Below are 18845 nucleotides of genomic sequence, written 5' to 3'. Positions count from 1 at the left end.
AGCTTTATCTTAGCTAAAACAGGAGCAAGACCTGAAAATTTACCCTGATTTTATAATCCTGTGCCATGAACAGCATCTTCAACCCTCAGGGGATACGGGAGGCCCCGTGCTTCGATAGGCGCGAGCGGTCTCTCCAGCGGCATACTACTATAGACAGCTTGGCAGATTTCGACTATCGCTCTCCCCTTCCTCTAACTAAGGATGGATTCCCCACCACTAAGAGCACAGACACCTATCGCACGGATCTCATGAATCTTTCAATGACCCCAGATGAGGAGCTTAACAAGGTAATCTATCACGAAACCCTCCGGAATAGCCTTGCGAATACAAGCAGACGCAACAGGAACGTACGCTCTCATTATGGACCGTCGTATTACAGACGTGGATACTATAATGAAGAGCTTGCCGAGATGCTTGTAGATCGCATGGACACTCTGGCATACATAGGAGCGGAAGGCTACAAAGGCCCCAGCGTCCGAGAACAACCAAGTTGCACGAAGACACGCTCACAACTGAGATCCAGTTCTACGGGACAAAGTTCCCAAATGGTTGAACTCCCGGGATTTGCAAGAAAACCTTATGTCTCCAGCAAGCCATCCTACATATCTCCAGGGACGGAGAAAACGTATGTCCATGCTTTTCGCGAGAAAACGGAAGTAGAGCGCTTCCATACTGGCGTATTTAAGTGTAATCCTGTAACAAGCGAACAACAATGGTCTTGTTGCGGATCTTCTGTCCATGGAGACCCGGGCTGCATGAAGCGCGTCTCATATCCGAATAAGGTTAACTATGGCCTCACGTTCAATAGAATATGTAATTAAACGTTGTGCAAATCAAAATCCAAGCGAGAGTAAAAAATGCCCAATTATCGCCTCCCTGAGGCTTACACTTGGATTAAGTCCATTGCAAAGTGGCCCCATGGCGAGGTCTACCTGGCGTCTCGCAAGTCTGACGGGCAAGTGGTGGCCGTGAAAGAATTTCCACTCACACATATTTCCAACGACGAAGTCCGCGCCACGTTGCTAGACGATCTCTCTCACTTGCCGGACTATGATCACCCCAACCTTATCAAGTATTACGACGTTATTCACGATGCGGACCAGAATTGCGTCTTCCTTGTGATGGAGTACATTACGGGCGGTTCTTTGCGCGATGAAATCAATTTCCGACGGGACTACAAAGACCACTATTCTGAGTCTCTCATCTGGGACGTTATGGTTCAGGTTATCGACGCCGTCATCTATCTTCAAAACATGACCAGCAGGCAGAACAGACGCGCGATGAACGTGGGAGCTATATTCCAGAATATAAAGTCGAGCAATATCCTCTTGATGAGTAGGGTTGATGCAGGCCAAGACGAGCGCCCAGCCGACCACGTGATTCGTTGCATCAAACTCTCGGACTACGGCTTTTTGCGCTTCCCAGCAGACGTGTATTCTCATGATCTTTCATATTGCCTTTATCAAATGGCCCACCATCCTCCCGAACTGCTAGAGATTTCTCGCATATACAAAGAAGTCATGGCTCAACAGTCGAAGGGGAGGGAGACTCCCGTGGAGAGTGACCCTGGGTTTACTAGCCCAGCTCTGAGCACTACGAGTGTTCAGCCCAATGATTTTATCCCTCGCATAGACGTAAGCTATGATGGACCATCTGCAGACACGTGGAGCCTTGCATGCTTGCTGCTTGAGCTCTGTAACTTGTGCAAGCCAAAGTTTGTAACAGAGAACAGAGATATGAAGGAGTTTTTCCGGAAGAATGTTGGGATAAAGCTCTGTAAAGGATACACAAACGATGTTATCACGTTCTTGTCCAAGACACTGCGCTGGAACCCCGCCACGCGCAAGTCTCCTTCGTTGCTCTTGGAGCTTGATGGCCCCCGGGAAGCTGCTGAGCGTCTGGGTGGACTTCACGCTGAGTCCTACTACTGCTCGCGGTGTAGTTCTCGTCTTGGATTGCAGTTCGGTGCAAGTCCAACGCGCACATTCACAGGCAGCGGACACCATGGATCAGCCCCAGGGACTCCAGGCTCACCTGGACCCATGAAATGCCGATGCAGTCACTGCCAACGCCCAAGCACTGTTGATGCCGTAGAGCCACGGCCTGCGGCAGTTGCACGGGTGATGGCTCTCCCGCCCGTGCTACCACCTAACATACCAGCCAAGATCGTCTCCAGTCCTACGGGATTAATGAAGGCTTGCATTAAGGGAGACCGGAATACAGCTAAGAAGCTGTTATCTTCTGCTGATGTCGGTGTTGTTACCTCTACAGGCATGTCTGCTCTCATGTACTGTGCGCAAACAGGGCTGACAGATATTGCCGAGGCCCTTCTTCCTCGCGAGGCTGGTCTTCGAATGGTGCTTCAATCAGAGGCGTGTCCTTCCGGAGCTATTTCTGCTGCAGGTATCACTGAGTACAATACGCTTCTTAACGCGCATATCCTTGAACTGACCGGTGGGGTTAAGGGTGCTACCGCAGACTTTGCTACCCTACGCACAGATAGTACTCTTCTTGATAAAATAGCTGCCACGGAGTATGGACGCTGCACTCGTTACGGAGAGACAGCGCTCGGCGTTGCATTTAACGAGGGCAAGATCGATACTGCTGCAGCCATTGCTGCTGCAGAACGCTATCTCACCACAGAATATGGGAAGACCGTTCTCATGCGTGCCGCAATAGCAGGGGACTCACACATGGTTCAAGCTCTTATGGGTCTAGAGGCTGGCGCCCAGGATCTTTATGGTCAGACAGCCCTCATGCTAGCTATTATGAACAAGCATGATAGTATTGCCCGCATGCTCGTCGCCCACGAAGTTGGGTTTGTGGATGTGCATCAGACCTCAGCCCTGATGATGGCCATCGATCGCAACTTCCCAGAGACAGCTCTTCTGTTAATTGAGCAAGAAGCAGGGCTGCAGGACAAGGTAGGGAAAACAGCACTGATGCGCGCTATTGAGCATGGCAACTACAATGTCGCTCAGCTGCTCGTGACGCAGGAGGCCGGCATGATTGACAGCATGCGGGCCACAGCCTTACACATCAGCGTTGAAAAGGGTGACTTAGCAATGGTGGAGCTCTTGCTAGATAGGGAGAAGACCATGCGCAATATCCGTGGAGAAACAGCACTCCATATTGCCACGCGGTTACACCTACCTAAGCTTGTCAAGCTCCTTGTTAACTATGAGGCGGGCTTCAAGAATGGCGACGGAATAACGGCCCTGCAATACGCATGTCTTCACGACTACGCTGATCTGGTTCCCTTTTTCCTGGGAAAGGAGACAGGCATCCTTTCCAATGACTCGAAACTGGCCATTGAGATCGCCTTTGAAATGCTCCACCTGGAAATTGTCAACGTGCTTATGCCTTACGAAGGCGTTAACATTAGCGAAGAAGCTGGAAGACATCTAGGTGGCAACAGCATGGCAAGCAGTGTCAACGACGGTTACAATTCTTTGCGTATATATCCAGCGCACCCGCACAATACGACACTGGGAGAAACTGCATGCGCCAGCATGTACGGGGCTAGGACGATAGGCCTCACCTCCACGGAGTCTCAGCGCATATCAGACCCACTGTCTTACAGTCGGAGCATGGCAAAATCTCTTAGGGATACCCCGACACGTAGTCTCGACAGCGACCTTAGCAGATCATTGAGTAAGAGCATTAGCTTCATTCGTGAGTATGAAGTGGCAGAGGACGAGGACTTTCCACCTCTTATTAAGGCGGTTCACGAGGACAATCTGTTCAAGGTTTACTGTCTGTTGCAAACTCAAGCACGAATCACCGACTCTAAAGGCCGCACAGCCCTCATGCATGCAGCTATTCTCAACAAGTGTAGATGCATAGAGTTTCTAGCAGAACTGGAGGCGAATATGCGCTGCAATAGAAACTACACTGCCTTGTCTTATGCATGCATCTGCGAAAACGAGGAGGCTGTTAGACTTCTACTCAAGTGGGAATCCATTGATCAATCTCAGTATTCCAGCTTAGGCAACAGAAAGACAGAGCTCATGGTTGCAGCAGAGAATGATGATATCGGAGCGGTTAGATGCTTGCGGTCACAACGAAGACTTCAAAACACCGACGGCACATTTGCGCTGTATTTAGCGGTTGAAAAGAATCATGTCCATTGTGTCCGTCTGCTTATCAAGGAACAGGACCTGAAGACTAACGAGGGTAAGACGGCCTATCAGCGCGCCTTGGAGCTGAAACACTATAATTGTGCGTATGCTATTGCTATTGCGGGAAATCACGTCATACTTGATGATACTAAGAATACGCAACTTATGCTGGGATGCGACCGCATGGACTATCGCACTGTGAATAAATTCAAGGCACAGGCAGGCCTTGAAAATAGCGAGGGGCGGACGGCGCTTATGATCGCGGCAGGGAATGGATTCGTTGAGGCTGTTCAACTTCTTAAGGATGCAGAGAACAGGGCCTTGCAGCATTCTCCCACAACTCTCTCCATTTGTGGGTTATTGTGCAACAACGTCACTGCCCTAATGTATGCGGCTGCATCAGGGGCCTCGGAGTGTGTCGCTGAGCTCGCAGAGAAGGAGGCAGGAATATCCGACAGCGTGGGTGGATACACCGCCCTTATGTTTGCAGCCAAGCGGGGGTCTACTGAGTCTGTTGCTGCTCTAGCCCCCTACGAATTGGGGCATCAAGCCTTCGATGGCAGCACAGCCACAATGCTTGCAGCTCAAGCAGGCCACTACAACGTGGTACGGACACTGCTCTCTGCTTCCGAGAAGGATATTGCCATAGAATCGTCTCGATCCTTGACGGAAATCGGCCTTGCTACTACCAAAGCCCATGAGCTGGGAGAAGGTGTCACAGCCCTAATGCTGGCTGCGCGGAGCGGCGATTTTCAGTGTCTTAAGGCGCTCCGTGCAGAGTGTGGTATATCAGTCCCTGCAAGTAACCCCACATACGGAGGCTGGACCGCACTTGTTTTCGCTTGCTCGTTGGGGCACTTAGACTGCGCTGCTGGGCTTGCTGAGAAGGAGGGTCCTATCAGTGGGAAGCTTGCCCTAAAGGTTCTGCGTCAGACAGGCATAGATAGCGATGGAGGCCTCGGATCCAACCTGGTCTCTATTCTCAATAAATTTTAATTCTCAGTTGGATGCACCCCGGCCTGTTCGATCAAGCTAATGAGGCCATCAGATTCGCAGGGATGTCACTCGGCTTGCCACGTTATGTGTCGGGTGGCGTTGGAAGACATAATGTAAGGAAGATGGATTTGCGTGGTGTGTACCGCCAATTGGACAAATATGTCCTGCAGCTGGTCGCATCCGGCCCCCCATCCACTGTTTGTAGAGAACTCTTTGAAAATTGGGAAGATTACGAGCGCATGGACAGCGTTACCAGGCACTTTGGAATAACCTCAAGCACCTCTAAAAAGGCTTCCGCTAACGATAGTCAGGCCTTTCCAGAGCCAGCAGACTACTTCCATTCCTTACTATTCTACAAGCTCTGCGAATTCTTCCCAGAGACGATCAGCTCATTTATAGTTTCAGTACCCTCTCTTACATTAAAGTTTGTGGAAAAGTGCTTCTCCGCCTACTCTCACCCGGTTGTTAGGCTGCGGATGCGCTACCTGTTCAGATTCTTCATTGATTGCGAGGCATCTGAAAATCCAGTCTATACATCACGGCATCTTTCTGTGGATTCAGATAGATCGCCGCCAGCTCAGTTTGCACAGAAGCTACAGTCTATCTCAGGCCCAAATCAGCAACGCCTCGAGCAGTTTCTAACCAAGATCCAGGAACTGCGCCCCCTTGTTACTACTACCCGCAATTATTTCAGAATGCTTTTTCTGCACTTAGACTTCAACTCCATCAAGCGCTCAAGCAACCAGAAGGACGCTGCTGTGCTGCTGGAGTCTCTGTACTTGTTTCCTGAGTGTGTCCTTTTTGTGTTTACTTATTTCAGATTGCTAGACATTACCCCTACGGAGGCTCTTTGCGTATCAATCTGTGACACTCTATCTCGCACAATCTCTATTCTCTCCAATAAAAAGCACCACGATACCCTCTCCCAAATTATCAATCTGATTCTTAAAAACTTGAGCGTCTTTAAACTGTATGAGAGCAGGCTTCGGCAACACTTCCGGTGTGTTGTCTGCCTGTTCACGGAGGTGTATTGTTGCTCGGAGGCCTTTAGGTCCTCTTCGGATGGAAAGGCATTCAAAGACAGCCTTGTTAAGGAGTCCAACGACAAATGCATTAACATAATATATGCTATACGGATACTGACGTCACGGTACCTTCATGTTGATATCCTTTATGACAATATCCTTCAATTTATCAATTCTATGGACACGCACTCTACTGACTACGGAGATCTCTTTCACCTGTCCAACAGAAACATGGATTGGTTTATTAGTCTGTGGCACAACTTAAAGTTTGACGCATCTAATAATTGCATTGACCACTGCAAGAGCCTTGGAGACTACTTTTTTAATACAGATTGCTTTCCACAATTGTACTTTTCTGATGCAGATGTGAAAAAGCTTACTGAAGTCATGTCCCCTATTCTCTTATCTTCTGCCGCAGCTAAGCGCAAAAGTACCATGTACCCTCCGTTTTCCACCCCCACTCCAACAGTTAAGGAGCTCCTTGAAAAGTTGGACAAAATGAATCAAGCATCAAGTAATTCGGATACCGTCTCTATGAAGTCTGAGGCAGACTATTATATCTTCGCTATTTCAGCCAAAACAAAGGAGTATATGAGCCTCTATCGTCAATACCCATACCTTAATCCACGCTATCTGAGATCAGTGTACTTCATGACACTAGGTTGCTTAGATTCAGCGCACAAGCACTTGGTGATGTCCTTAACCCAGGAATCCCTATGCTTCATTCGATGCTTCTTCTCCTTGCTTCCTCGTAGATTGAGCTCGTACCTTCTCTGCAAAGAACTGCAAATCTCGAACTGTGTTCCCTATGTCATGAGAGATGTCATCTACCCTGAGCTTCTGCTCGACGAGCCCCCTGGAGCCGCTCTTTCAGGCAGTTCGAGCGGTGCAGTACCCGCCACTGGATTTGGACATGGCGACCACGACTCGAGTGGAACGAGGATTCCTGAGGGAACTGGCTCAACTGAGAGACTTTTTGAGCTGCGGCATGCAATCAACAAGGCAACTAAGCGCATTGAGAAAGCCATTGCCTCCTCCAGCTCCAGCTCCAGCTCTAACCTTGATAGTGGTGCCCTTGGAGACGCTAATATTAGTGGCACTCGGATATATCTTCTTATTATGATTGCCGTGTCGTCCTACTACAAACAGGAGCGGACGTCACCTCTTTATTTTCTCCCGCCATATATAGACCCACATCTCTACAGGCTCATAAGGGTGTATCTTCTTTCTCCCCAAAACCTAAATGTTATTCTCTTCTTCTACACGCGGCGCTGCTTCAATCTGAAGGTCCTGGAGGAGATCATTTTGCCGGGCCTTACCGGGTACATGATGCGGTTTAGGCGACAGATTACGATCACCAATGGATACTATAATGGCCACCAAGTGTCCTCTGTTGCGCACTATATGCTTTCTGGCAGCACTGAATACACAGTTCAGGACGACTCACTTCCTAGTACTGATACGTATGAAGGTGTATATTATTTTGATGAGTATATCAAGGCACGCAACAAGGCAAGTGCACCCTTAGCCTCCAGGCCCGACGATCATCTCTGTGGTCCACGGAGCACAAACTTTTCCTACATAACTCATTCTGCATTCATTGATTGCATAGAGTACATCTTTTGGTTTGAAAAGCACAAGGAAGGAAAGATTCGGCTTTTGAGTGATTTGGTCAGCAACGATGGATTTGCAGTCACTGACGCTGAACAGGCCTTGATTCAGATTGACCAGGAAGCTCCCTCTCTTCCCCGCAAGATATGCCTTCTCATTGATACTGCCCTTCTTATTCTTATGACGATGCGGTCGTCCTATCTATATCTTATTCACCAGCTCATCAAAGATGAACAGGATGCTTTTATGAAGATGATGTGGCCGAATACGAATACGAATGAGCATGAACATGCGCTTCAAATACCGAGTCATTCTAACGCCTACTTGTTTAAGACTGACACTTCTCGGGCAGCTATGGCCTCAAATGGAACAAATCCGTCTTCCAAATCATCGAATCATGATGCTTCTGATGCTCCAGATTTGAGCCGTGAGTGCCCCTCTGTACGGTCCTTTTCACAGTACAACCCTACTGAGTTTGCTACGGGGGGCAATGCAGTATCCCCTCATGACCCCGTTACAACTGATCTCGAGCCTGAGCTGAGTAATGCGTACGGAATGGACAGCACATCGGGGCTTCACGAGGTGCAGCGGATAAGCGTCGGAAATGTAACTGCCAACAATCCAAGAGACATGTATACCAGTTTAATTGTTGTTGATAATAACGATACACCCTGCCCTCCCCTACTCTCCCCTCCCTTTCCGGCTACCACGCCACAATACACCGACATTCTTGTGCCTGTCCTCTCACACCAACCATACCTATTTTTTGACCAATCTATCGATCCCTTGTCCAATGTGCCTATGTTTCATGTGGTGGGGAAACGGATCTTGGTAACTCCAAAACGGTATAGCGACCGATTTCTTTACTTCGCGATAAAGCTGAAGGCACTCCTGACAAAGCTTGAAGCCCTCATAACAAGAAACCTGTTTATGCTTTGCTCCAATGACCAAATACTACAAGCTCTTGGTTTTCTAGAGGGCGCACTCTGTCTCTACCTCGTCACAATTCCGTATCAGGCACATTATATTCTCAAGTTTCTGCGTCAGATCCGCATCGTTATTTACGACTCTTTGCGATCACTACCCAACAACTCCGTAATGCCCGTAGATTCCTATATGAAGCCGGGGCCAGATCAACAGCTGAGCACACGAAAATTTCTACCATCTCCTCAACATCAGACCCAAACATCTAACCACTACCGGTATCAGCCCATTTTCGAGTACTTCATGGACGACTATATCAGGGCCTACAGGGCATTAGAGGAGATGGAGACCGTTAACACTAGCCCTGAGCATCTGCACACAAGGTTATTATCGCGCGACTTTAAAGGAGTAGCTCACCTAATGAGATTCTTCAGAACTGCGCAGCTAACCTTGAAGGGAGCGGAGATACTTCGCCAGCTCGTCTGGTCTGTACTGGACAAATTACATGCGCGAGCATTTGTCACCTATTTTCCGCTACAGGCCTATGGGATGTTTTTATCTCTACACAGCACCATGCTATGCATGTTGCCGACTGATACCAGTACTAGTGTGCATGGCTTCCTGGGGATAGACCACTTTGCACTATCTTGTCTTTATTGCCCTAAAGGCATTGCCCTGGACTATCTCAACTTCCATGAATTAGAGTATCATAAACACGTCTTATACATGGCCAATCAGCTAAGAACTCTAGACTATCATGAGCTTCTATCTGTGTACTTTTTCAAGACCTTACACTCCGACTTCAGCAGCACTTCTACCAGTATAGCAAATTGTCCTTTAACTACTGCGAAAATACACTCTCCAACCGATGCCATCGACGTATTTAAGCAGATAAAGTCATCATTGATGCAGGCCTTGAGTTGCAGTCGCACTGCCTCTGGGTCTGCGTTCTTAGAGAGTTTGGAAATGGCTTGCACCAGGCTTCTTTCCTCTTTTTCCAAGTCAGAAGATGATGCCGGCACTGTTATACAGAACACTCTTGCCGCTTCACTGAATCCGCTCGCAACCCTCTTCACTCATCCCGTAGATGCCCTGGCTCATACCCTGGACATTAAACCCCTGAATCCTTTGTTTGCAACGCTTGACATGTCTTCTTTGTGTAGCACCCCTTATGATGAGATCATGCTGAACTATATAACAGACCACTTTGCCAGCGCACTTGAAAAACCTTCAACTCGTGCCACTGTCCTAGCTACCCGTCCCATTGAATCTGTCCCGGAGCAATCGGCTGCCAGCGCTCTGCACTCGCAACATACAACTGTACCGATCTCCGTTTTTCCCAACGCATCTTTTGGGGAAAAGACAGTCATGCATCACCGTACACTATCAGATCACGGCAACATCCCAACTGCTTCTGGAAAGTTACCCATTACCCGAACCAGCAACAATACTTCCATCCCGGGAGACTTTGGGTCACTGCCAGATTGTTCCTCGAGTATTCTGCAAATGTATGGTAGCCTCATTACACCAGAGCTGTTGCTTCTAGCTGCTTGGACCATTCAGCCATCTCTGGACGCTAACTTTAGCCTCACATCAGAAGAGATTGCAAGGCGATGCATATCAGAAATGCCCCCTGAGCTCAACAACCATCTAGAGCCTTCAACGCCCATCCTTTGTAAAGGAGAAGCAGATTTTATAACTGAGTTACTGGTAATCAATAATAGATTGACCCCGTCCTTGCAGAAGGACGAGCCCTTGAACTCTAAAACGTCCTCTGCTAACATTTACCAACCCGCTCCAATGGTAACTCCCTTGTTTGAAAGAACTAAGTTGGATCTCTCTCCGTTATTGGCCCACATTCCATTTGTGGAAGCTTCTTGCCCGCTTTCGACAAGAGTGACTCAGAATAGCTTGGGTGCCCTTAGAACAGTATCCACCATAATTTCTAAGGACCAGATCTCACAAGGAAAGACTCAACTCCCACTCACTAACTTCGTTCTCTACTTGAAGACCTTTGGCTCACCAACCATATTTTACTGCATCATAGCTTTTATGGTTACCGAGCTCATGGAGCCTTATAAGCTCATAGAACGTAAGTTGGCAATTCCCCTACTCCTTGTATTAGAGCGCATTCTATCGTTGTGGGTAGCAGTTCCTCTTTTCATCTCCCAGTTTGATGAATTGTTTGATGAGTTGGGGACGGAGGGTATACAGGCCGACGATCCAATCAGTGATAGCACCATTAGGAGCTGTGTCATCTCCACAATCTGTAGAACATATGCTCAACAGGACAAGCACTCTGCATGCGATTCATCTTTTTTATCTCCCCTTCTAGACTACAACGTCGTGGATCCTAGCCTCTCGTTTATGCCCCGTTTAACTGCCCAGCTTCTGCGCGCATTTGATGCGGCTGAATTACAGAGCACACCTTCAAAGACTGAATTTTTCAATCTAATGACAACGAGGGAAAAGCCCTTCTCATACCTTGCCTTCAAGAAACGTGCGGCCTACACCTTACGCTTTTTATGTAGAAAGGATTTTTTACACATTGTTAAAACTATACATGAACGCTTGACGGCCGTCATTGAGGACTCTATCAAGCTAATCAGCTCATCTCCCAGTGAAAACAGAACCCTTATTGTAGACATTCACTCTATTCAATATGTCATAGAATTAATGACGCGACTAAAAACGACCATTGACAATGCACTTCGGGCACAAGAGTCTGTCTCGTTCCTACTAACCAAACTAAACACCCAGTCGCTTCTGCTCCAGTTCTCTAACTCATATCTCCTTCATCATAAGCTCTCTACTGAAAGGAGAGTCTTTCATGGTAACCTTCTAAAGCAAATCCTGGACCAGGAGCTTCCTCAAGACGAAAGCAAGACACACCTTCGGCTCCTCCCAAGACGGTTGGTTGCATCGACCAAGCCCCTCGCAGACCTAGTCCACAGAAGAGAGACCATCTATAATGCATTCATCGAAGCGCAGAAGGCCTCTCTTTATAAGCAGTGCTCACCTGATATTTATGTCGTCTCCAACGGGCTCCTAATGGACTTGTATATGGCGTACAACGTCTTCGGATTTTGCCGCTACTTCAGGGATCACGTGGATCACAGCTTTGCTACACATCAGCCTCTCCACTCTATCTACGAGCACCGCAACCTCATAGACGCGGCAGAGCAGGACTCTACTACATCAGATAGCGTCCTTAACACATCATCTAGTAATTCCGACTCTCAGCAGGCCCTGGAATCTAATTCAAGGTCTGTGTCTCCCGGCACAGATACACCTGAGTCTATAATTAAGAATACCAACGCAGCGGTTGATCTGCTCTTTGAAGAGTCAGAAACACTTTTCAATTATCTAGAATCCACCCCGTCATTGTACAAAGCCTCACCTGATGCCAAACTAACTGTCTTTCTTGCTGAACTCAATCAGGCTATTAGGAACATCTATCATTATTTTGAGAAAATACCGGAATCAAATCCCTTGAGATATCCTACAACTACTGATGCGATCCTACTGACTTCTCAAAAGGGTCCTTCCCATGAAGCCGGACTGCGACCTAGCAGTCTCAGAGGTGAGATGACCATGTCAACGCACGCTCTTGGCTCTACCAACTACTACGATATTCACAATCAAGATAATCTCAAGGCTGACCAGCTAAGATCTTGGGAGGCCCTTGACTCTATGATGATCTCTATGTGCAGCGCTAAGAGCGACCACGTTGCTTTTAATCTGAAACTTTCATATCTAATTGAGCACGTTACTTGCTTCATTTCTTCGCTTCGTTTGATAGACTCCATCAAGACCATTCTAAATTACATCCTCAGCAAGCTCAACACCGTAGGAAATCTGTCTCCCTTCATCTCCTCCAACGGTTACTACAATATTGGCACCAGGGAGGAAAGCGAGAAATGTGCACAGTACAGCACACTGAGCTACTTCATGTCGCATTATATGCCGCAAAAGACTTCGCAGGATTCATCTCCGTCTTTGTTTGATAGCCCAATTAATCAGACAGTGCGGGGTTCTTTCAAAAATGATACTGGCTCTGTCTTTCTTGGGGCGGAGGTTCAGGCCCCTGAAGATGGTCTCACCAGGACATCGCAGCCAGTCGATCTTACTTTAGATGAATCAACCACCACTGTGGTGATGTCAGTAGGGAACGACCATGATCAAGAAAGCTGCACCGTCTCAGAAGAAACCAACTCTCACGAGGAGCAGGCATACTCCATGCGACTTGAATCTACCAATGCGCAACAGCAGCAGAACCTGAGCTGCCAGGTTTCCAGAATCAGCAAGTTAGCAGACAGCATGACGTGTACGATTCTTCTGCTGGGACTGGCTTCTTCCCTTGGAAGCGACACGTGTCCTGCATTTAAGAATCCTAGCGTCCTCTTGGAGTGTCAGATGGGTGATCTCAGAAGGTTGGTCCTTTCAACCAGAACACCAGGCCCATCGGCCGATAGCCAGAATGATCGTAATTATAGCGTACAATCACACTGCGATTCAACGCAGCTGTCTACTTCTGGGCTTCATAACGATCCATCAGCTCTCCTTATAGCTGAACAGAGTTTTGCCAAACGCGCTGAAATGCCGTCTGTTTCTTCCCAAATCCAAGGACAGAAATCTAAACTGAGAACCCATCGCCGAGTAATTTCAAACTTTCTGGGCGTTGCTATGACCGAGGAAGGAACAAGTACTGTGGCACTAGAAGCTGGAGCGAAATCGGCCCACGCCTTAGAAACACGACACTCTCCTTTATCGGCATCCACACAGAAACAAGCCTCATCTTCCAAGTTATCCAAGCAAGGAGACGAGGTGAGGGTAACGTGCTTCTTTGATGATTTGGCTATTTTCCAAAAGCTCTTTTCGGCCCATTGTAATATGACTGTCTATCGTGAACTAGAGAAGAGGGCGTTTGAGCCACACAAGTTTTGCAGTAGTATTATGAATTTTAGCAGATCCTCTCAGCTCTCTTACTCTAGTATCTGCGTGCTTTGGATCCTTGTTGTTATTCTAATGCAGTCGCCATCATTCCTGTACAAAGATATAGGTCAGTACCTGGCACTTCTGATGACCCGTGGCCAGAATAACAGCCTAACACATCAATGGGCCAAGATCTTAAAGTCTCGCATGCTTCAGTCTTCAACGTCCTTCTCGCTCGGCGCCACTCAGACCAGCTCTCTGTCTGAAGGGCTATACTCCCAATTCTTTAAAAAGTTCTGCTCCAACATAGTGCACAGAGCCGCTTTCATGGCACCGGGACTACTTAAGATCATAACGGGAAGCATCCAGAGCATATCCCTTCAAAAGAACCTACTGATGCTTCCTCTCCGTGAAATCTGCGCTAAGTTCAATTCTGATTTCTTTCTAATAAAACTGGCAGATGTCTATGGGGAAACAGGCAACTTCTTAGCAATGATATGCAACAGACCGATTACCCCCAGCCTTTGCTATGCTTCTATCTTTTATAGATACTTCTCTGAGACAGCACCAGTGCGTGCACACACTACTGATATGAACACGCAAGTCCCCCAGGTCCTCCTTGAGTACACCGAAGACGCCGGTGTTAAGCCTCGTCAGAACTATGAGCTATCAGTCATCTTTCTAACAGAACTGTTAAAGCTAGCGAATAATATGCCTGACCTTGTCCAGTCGTTTAGTTCAAACATCAACAAGTTTTACATAGTCCCAATCATCACACGGCTGTTTTCTCTTTGCATCAAGAGCAACCACTATAACACCCTAGTGCGCTTCACCGAGCGTCGGAGCGAGTTTTCCAAGGTCTATAGCGCAATCAGCTCTGCGGTTGCTAAAGATGTACACCTTAACAATCTGGGTCAGTGGAAGCTTAACGATAGATTTACGAAGAATTTGTCCGCTGACTTTCTGCTTATTGAGGCTCATCTATCGTTTTCCCAGGGAGAGCTAATGAAGCCCACAATGCGTCGCCTCTTGGGCATAACATCCACAGATTGGCTCCCTGATTTTTCTGCCCATCGCCAAGCGCTTTGCAGGACCGCTGTTGAAACACTTGGGCAGCTCTTCACTTCTGGAGATACGTCGGGCCTGCAGCTATCACAGGACAGTCTTCCCGTCAACATTATCAGTAACATCCCTAAGTTTACCGCAGAGGTCTCAGAGGTCGATGAAGACAACAATTTTCTCACAGCATATGACGCCATGATTGAGATATCCGCTGATATTTTCTTTCGGATCTTCAAAGTACTCTCGAAAAACTACTCCAAGAGCATATTCAAGGAATTAAGACGCTACATCTCAATATACAGCCCCAGATACTTGGGTATTAGGAGCACCTTGTCCCAATCCCCACTGATCTTCACGACTTATCCTGTGCAATATTCCTTATGCTATGCTGCGAAAGATTTTTTTGCTAACGCTCTTAGCACCGAATACAAAGACTCTTACAGGGAGACTTACGACTCTCTAGAATACCTCACTGATTCTAGGGCGACAGGCCTGGGATTACCCATCAACCACTTTCCTAAGAAAAAATACAAACAACTTAAGGTGTGCGGACGGCGACTGCCAGACCTTTGGAACGACAAGCAAGATAGTTACGGCGTTGATGCGACATGCTCTCGCTGGGGTGCTTTTGCTGGGTCTAATGCTTCACTGAACTGCGACTCTGCATCCAGCTTTGATACCTATGTGCACCTGTCTCGGAAATGCCACGACGGTGAAACTGGGCATTCTTGGGATAACGCCTGTTTAGGTTATATAGTTGAATCCATAGTCTTTCTTTTTATATCACCTGCGATGGTATTGGTGAGCCCCACGTCTCCATACTTCATTGTAAAGCGTTCCGAGGGTATGACCTTTGAGGCTGATGCCCAGGATAAGCCCTCTCATTCTATCCTTCTTTCTCCAGAGCTACCTGATATCACCGACGGTTCTGTTGACCTAAGTGAGTCTGGATCTCACTGGACTCAGATATCCCAACGTCCCCTATTTCCTTTCTCTTCGAACACTGTCATTTGTGATTGCCCACTGTCTGCAACTACAATGGTACAAAATCTGCATGAGCTCGGGGTAAGTTTGACGCGTGATAACCTTGTATCACCCTCTCTTGGTTCACAGACCGAAAACTTGGCCACTTACGCACCTCAAGATCACCACTCCATGCAACTGGCTTCACTCATTTATATGGACCCAAAGGGCCTGGGAAGCTCAGCTATTGCGGACACACACAGTGTTCTTTCCGGGAACCCCTCAAGCAATCAATCGATCAAGATCCAAGATTATCAAGCGGATGAAAGTGACGACATCGAAACAAGGAAGATGATTAGTCAGCTACTCTATGTCAATCTTCACAGTCAGCTTCCTGCCTCTGTGGTGAGTGATTATCTTCTCGATCAAGATGCATTTATGACTAACGCGCTGCAGTTTGTGTCCACGGCTAACGCAGCGTCTCTCCCAGCCCTCTACTCATTGCTGTACAACGGTGTGCAGCAGGATCCTCAGGCACCGGCGGCTAAGGACGCTCGCCGGCATGCTCTATCATTTCTCATTCAGCACGGTCTTACGAGCACAGATTTGCTGCACACCAAAATAGTGGAATATCAACGTACCGAGTTTAGCAATAAAATAGATAAGCTATTGGAGTACATCATTGACACACGTAAGTTGGATAGGCAAAACACCAATAAGGTACAGCGTCAAGACCTTTGTGTAGAGATTTATAAGGTCCTCGGCTTCAGATATCTGGACAGTGAGTTCATTAATCGCCTAATTCTTTCCGCTTGTGTGTTAGCGCTAGATTGCTCCTTGCCCCTGAACTATGCCGGTAGCAGTCCCCCCTGCGTGAACCCCCAGAAACGAAATAATAGCATCAGCCGAAAGCCGGTTGTTCCTCAATCAGGTTACTTTGCCGGCTCTGAGTCAAATATTCCGGCAAAAGGCGCCCGTAAAAGTAGAGCCCTTGCTGATGTTGTTTTCGTGGATGATAAGACGTCATCCACAATGGGCACTGTCTGTGAAGGGCAGGCCTCTTCCACCAATACCAAGCAGCAATCTATGGACCTCACTTGCCCTAGCAGCATCAGCGTCAACATGACACACACGCTACCGGAGCTAGACTTACCGAATCCTCTGTGTTTCAACATATACAGCATCAAATCTATTGAAGCACGCGACTCCGTTCTTACGCACGTCATCTCGCCTGCAATATATGCGCAGTTGCCCTTACTCAGGTACATCATTGACAGATTCGTCTCTTTTATTTCTTCAACCCTTCAAAGCAAGTACAAGCTACCCACCAGCGTTGACGGGGTCGAAAATGATGGAATTGCAACGTCGAGGCTCCTGACAAATGCCTCGCCAAGGGATAGATTTTATTATACTAATCACTTTAACTTCTTACTAAGCACACACTTCAATGAAATAAAAGCTGTCGACCATTTGCTCTGTCTTCTGGTCAACTCAGCAATTCTGGTTCGGGAAACGTCAATCAACACCGCTTGGGAGGCGTTGGAGAAGTCTCGAAACGTGCTGATGCAGCAGTGCATTGTGGCATTTTATACATATCTGATATTAGAACATCACGCACCTGTCAGTATGTGTACGCCAATGGGTAAGAGTCACGGCCGTCTAACCATTGTAACCATAGGAAAGGTCATTGCGAGTCTCCTACTTCTAGATATCCGCACCCTACTCTATTCAGGATTCTTTCTCCTCGGCTCCTGTCACCGCTTGGCTTCCCACTTTCCACCTACTGGAAAACAGTACTTCAACTCCCTTATACGCGTGGTGCGCTCGCTTCTTCTTTGGTTGGAGCAGGATGGGAAGATAGAGATGCTTCAGGGCCGCTCTAGTCTATCGCTGACGGAGACCGAAAGCGTTCCAAAGGCCATCACAAGCACGGTTGTTCATATATCGAGAAAGACAGTTGGTAATAAGGAGCGCAAAAGGCTTCTGTCTCGTCTTCTCTTCAATATTGTTACGCACACACTCGCTATCACCGTGAGTGATTTCTCCGGTGCTAGACGATCTCACTCTGTGTCCTGGAAGGTCTATGCGCAAACCAATGGCCATATTCATCCAACGCTGATGCCAAACAAGTGCTTACAGTATGAGAAGGTGTATACTAATACATTTGAGAGGATCCAAGACGATGCCTATGCAATAGTGCACGAGCTGCTCCAAAGCCACCCTTCGGCTCCAAAACTGAACGCTCAATACATTTCGCTGATTCAAGGCTTTTCTTCTGACCCAGATAATTCTGAGATACAGTGCAATGTCCAGAGGATTGAGTTCCCTAGCACTAGCTACTCTGCGTCGCTGTTATCAGAAGAGGTCGTCTCGCGTTGCATTCGTGATGTGTACTACTATGACGATGAGTACACCTACATAATAGAGATGTGCACCTGTATTGATGCATTCACGGCCCTTGTGAACCCTAAAGACAGGCTTAACCTGCCAATCAATACTTCCCCTGAAAGCCAGAAGGTGCTTCCGCTGAACCATCCTATCTTATATCTGTGGGGTCCATCTCCGTCTCATAACGAGGTGTTCCTGCGTAGTGTCATCTATTCCGTGGAGATCTTGCGAATTATCTTTCTTCGAGCGAAGTGTGAGCTTTCTTTTATGGAGCTCTTTGGGGACTTCATTGACGTTCTCTATAACACTGCTTTCCAAGGTGTTGTCACTGCGCTACTTGCAGTCGAGTCTCTCTCGAACCTTCCCGACGACTTCTTGGAAAGAAAGAGCAAGCTACGCACTCAACTGCCCACTGCTCGGCACCTTGTCGAGGTTTCTACCCAGAGCCTGCTGAAAGAAGGAGTTCGCTCCTTACACACAGACGAGGCTGTGAGGATCCTTACAGTCCTGGTGGCCTCTGGGCCAATGTATGAGGTACCCGCTGCGCTCATATTGCTGGAAGTTATCCGCGCCCTACAAATCCAGTCTCTATCGCAAATAGATAGAGAGACACTGACAAAACGGTATAGCTCACCCCTGACAGAGGCGATAGTCAGACACGTTCTTTCACTTCCCGAAGGAAAAACCGAAACGGAAATGAAGATCAATGCTTTGGGAAGCATATCTCGCATTTTGGCACACTGTTTTGACCTGCCTCCGTCAGCATTTAGCCACTATAATTTGCCATGAGCCTTTGTCTAATCACAAAGGAAATGGTGCT

General features: G+C 47.7%; 3 protein-coding genes across 3 annotated transcripts; all 3 read left to right on the top strand.

The window, feature by feature from the left end:
* Positions 1-65: 65 nt before the first annotated feature.
* Positions 66-821, top strand: GL50803_007348 (uncharacterized protein; the record flags this gene model as incomplete). Its single annotated transcript, XM_001708699.1, has 1 exon — positions 66-821. The coding sequence occupies one exon, from the start codon at positions 66-68 to the stop codon at positions 819-821; it is 756 nt and encodes a 251-aa protein (XP_001708751.1).
* Positions 822-857: 36 nt separating this feature from the next.
* Positions 858-5117, top strand: GL50803_0016967 (Kinase, NEK; the record flags this gene model as incomplete). Its single annotated transcript, XM_001708700.1, has 1 exon — positions 858-5117. The coding sequence occupies one exon, from the start codon at positions 858-860 to the stop codon at positions 5115-5117; it is 4260 nt and encodes a 1419-aa protein (XP_001708752.1).
* Positions 5118-5128: 11 nt separating this feature from the next.
* Positions 5129-18814, top strand: GL50803_0016966 (uncharacterized protein; the record flags this gene model as incomplete). The annotated part of the gene is made up of 1 exon (XM_001708701.1): positions 5129-18814. One exon carries the CDS (start codon positions 5129-5131, stop codon positions 18812-18814), a length of 13686 nt encoding a protein of 4561 aa, XP_001708753.1.
* Positions 18815-18845: the final 31 nt, after the last annotated feature.

Source organism: Giardia intestinalis, chromosome 2 (assembly GCF_000002435.2).
Source record: "Giardia intestinalis strain WB C6 chromosome 2, whole genome shotgun sequence".
Taxonomy (NCBI): domain Eukaryota; phylum Fornicata; order Diplomonadida; family Hexamitidae; genus Giardia; species Giardia duodenalis.
Note: the sequence above shows the minus strand (reverse complement) of the source record. Positions and strands in the feature narration are given on the sequence as shown.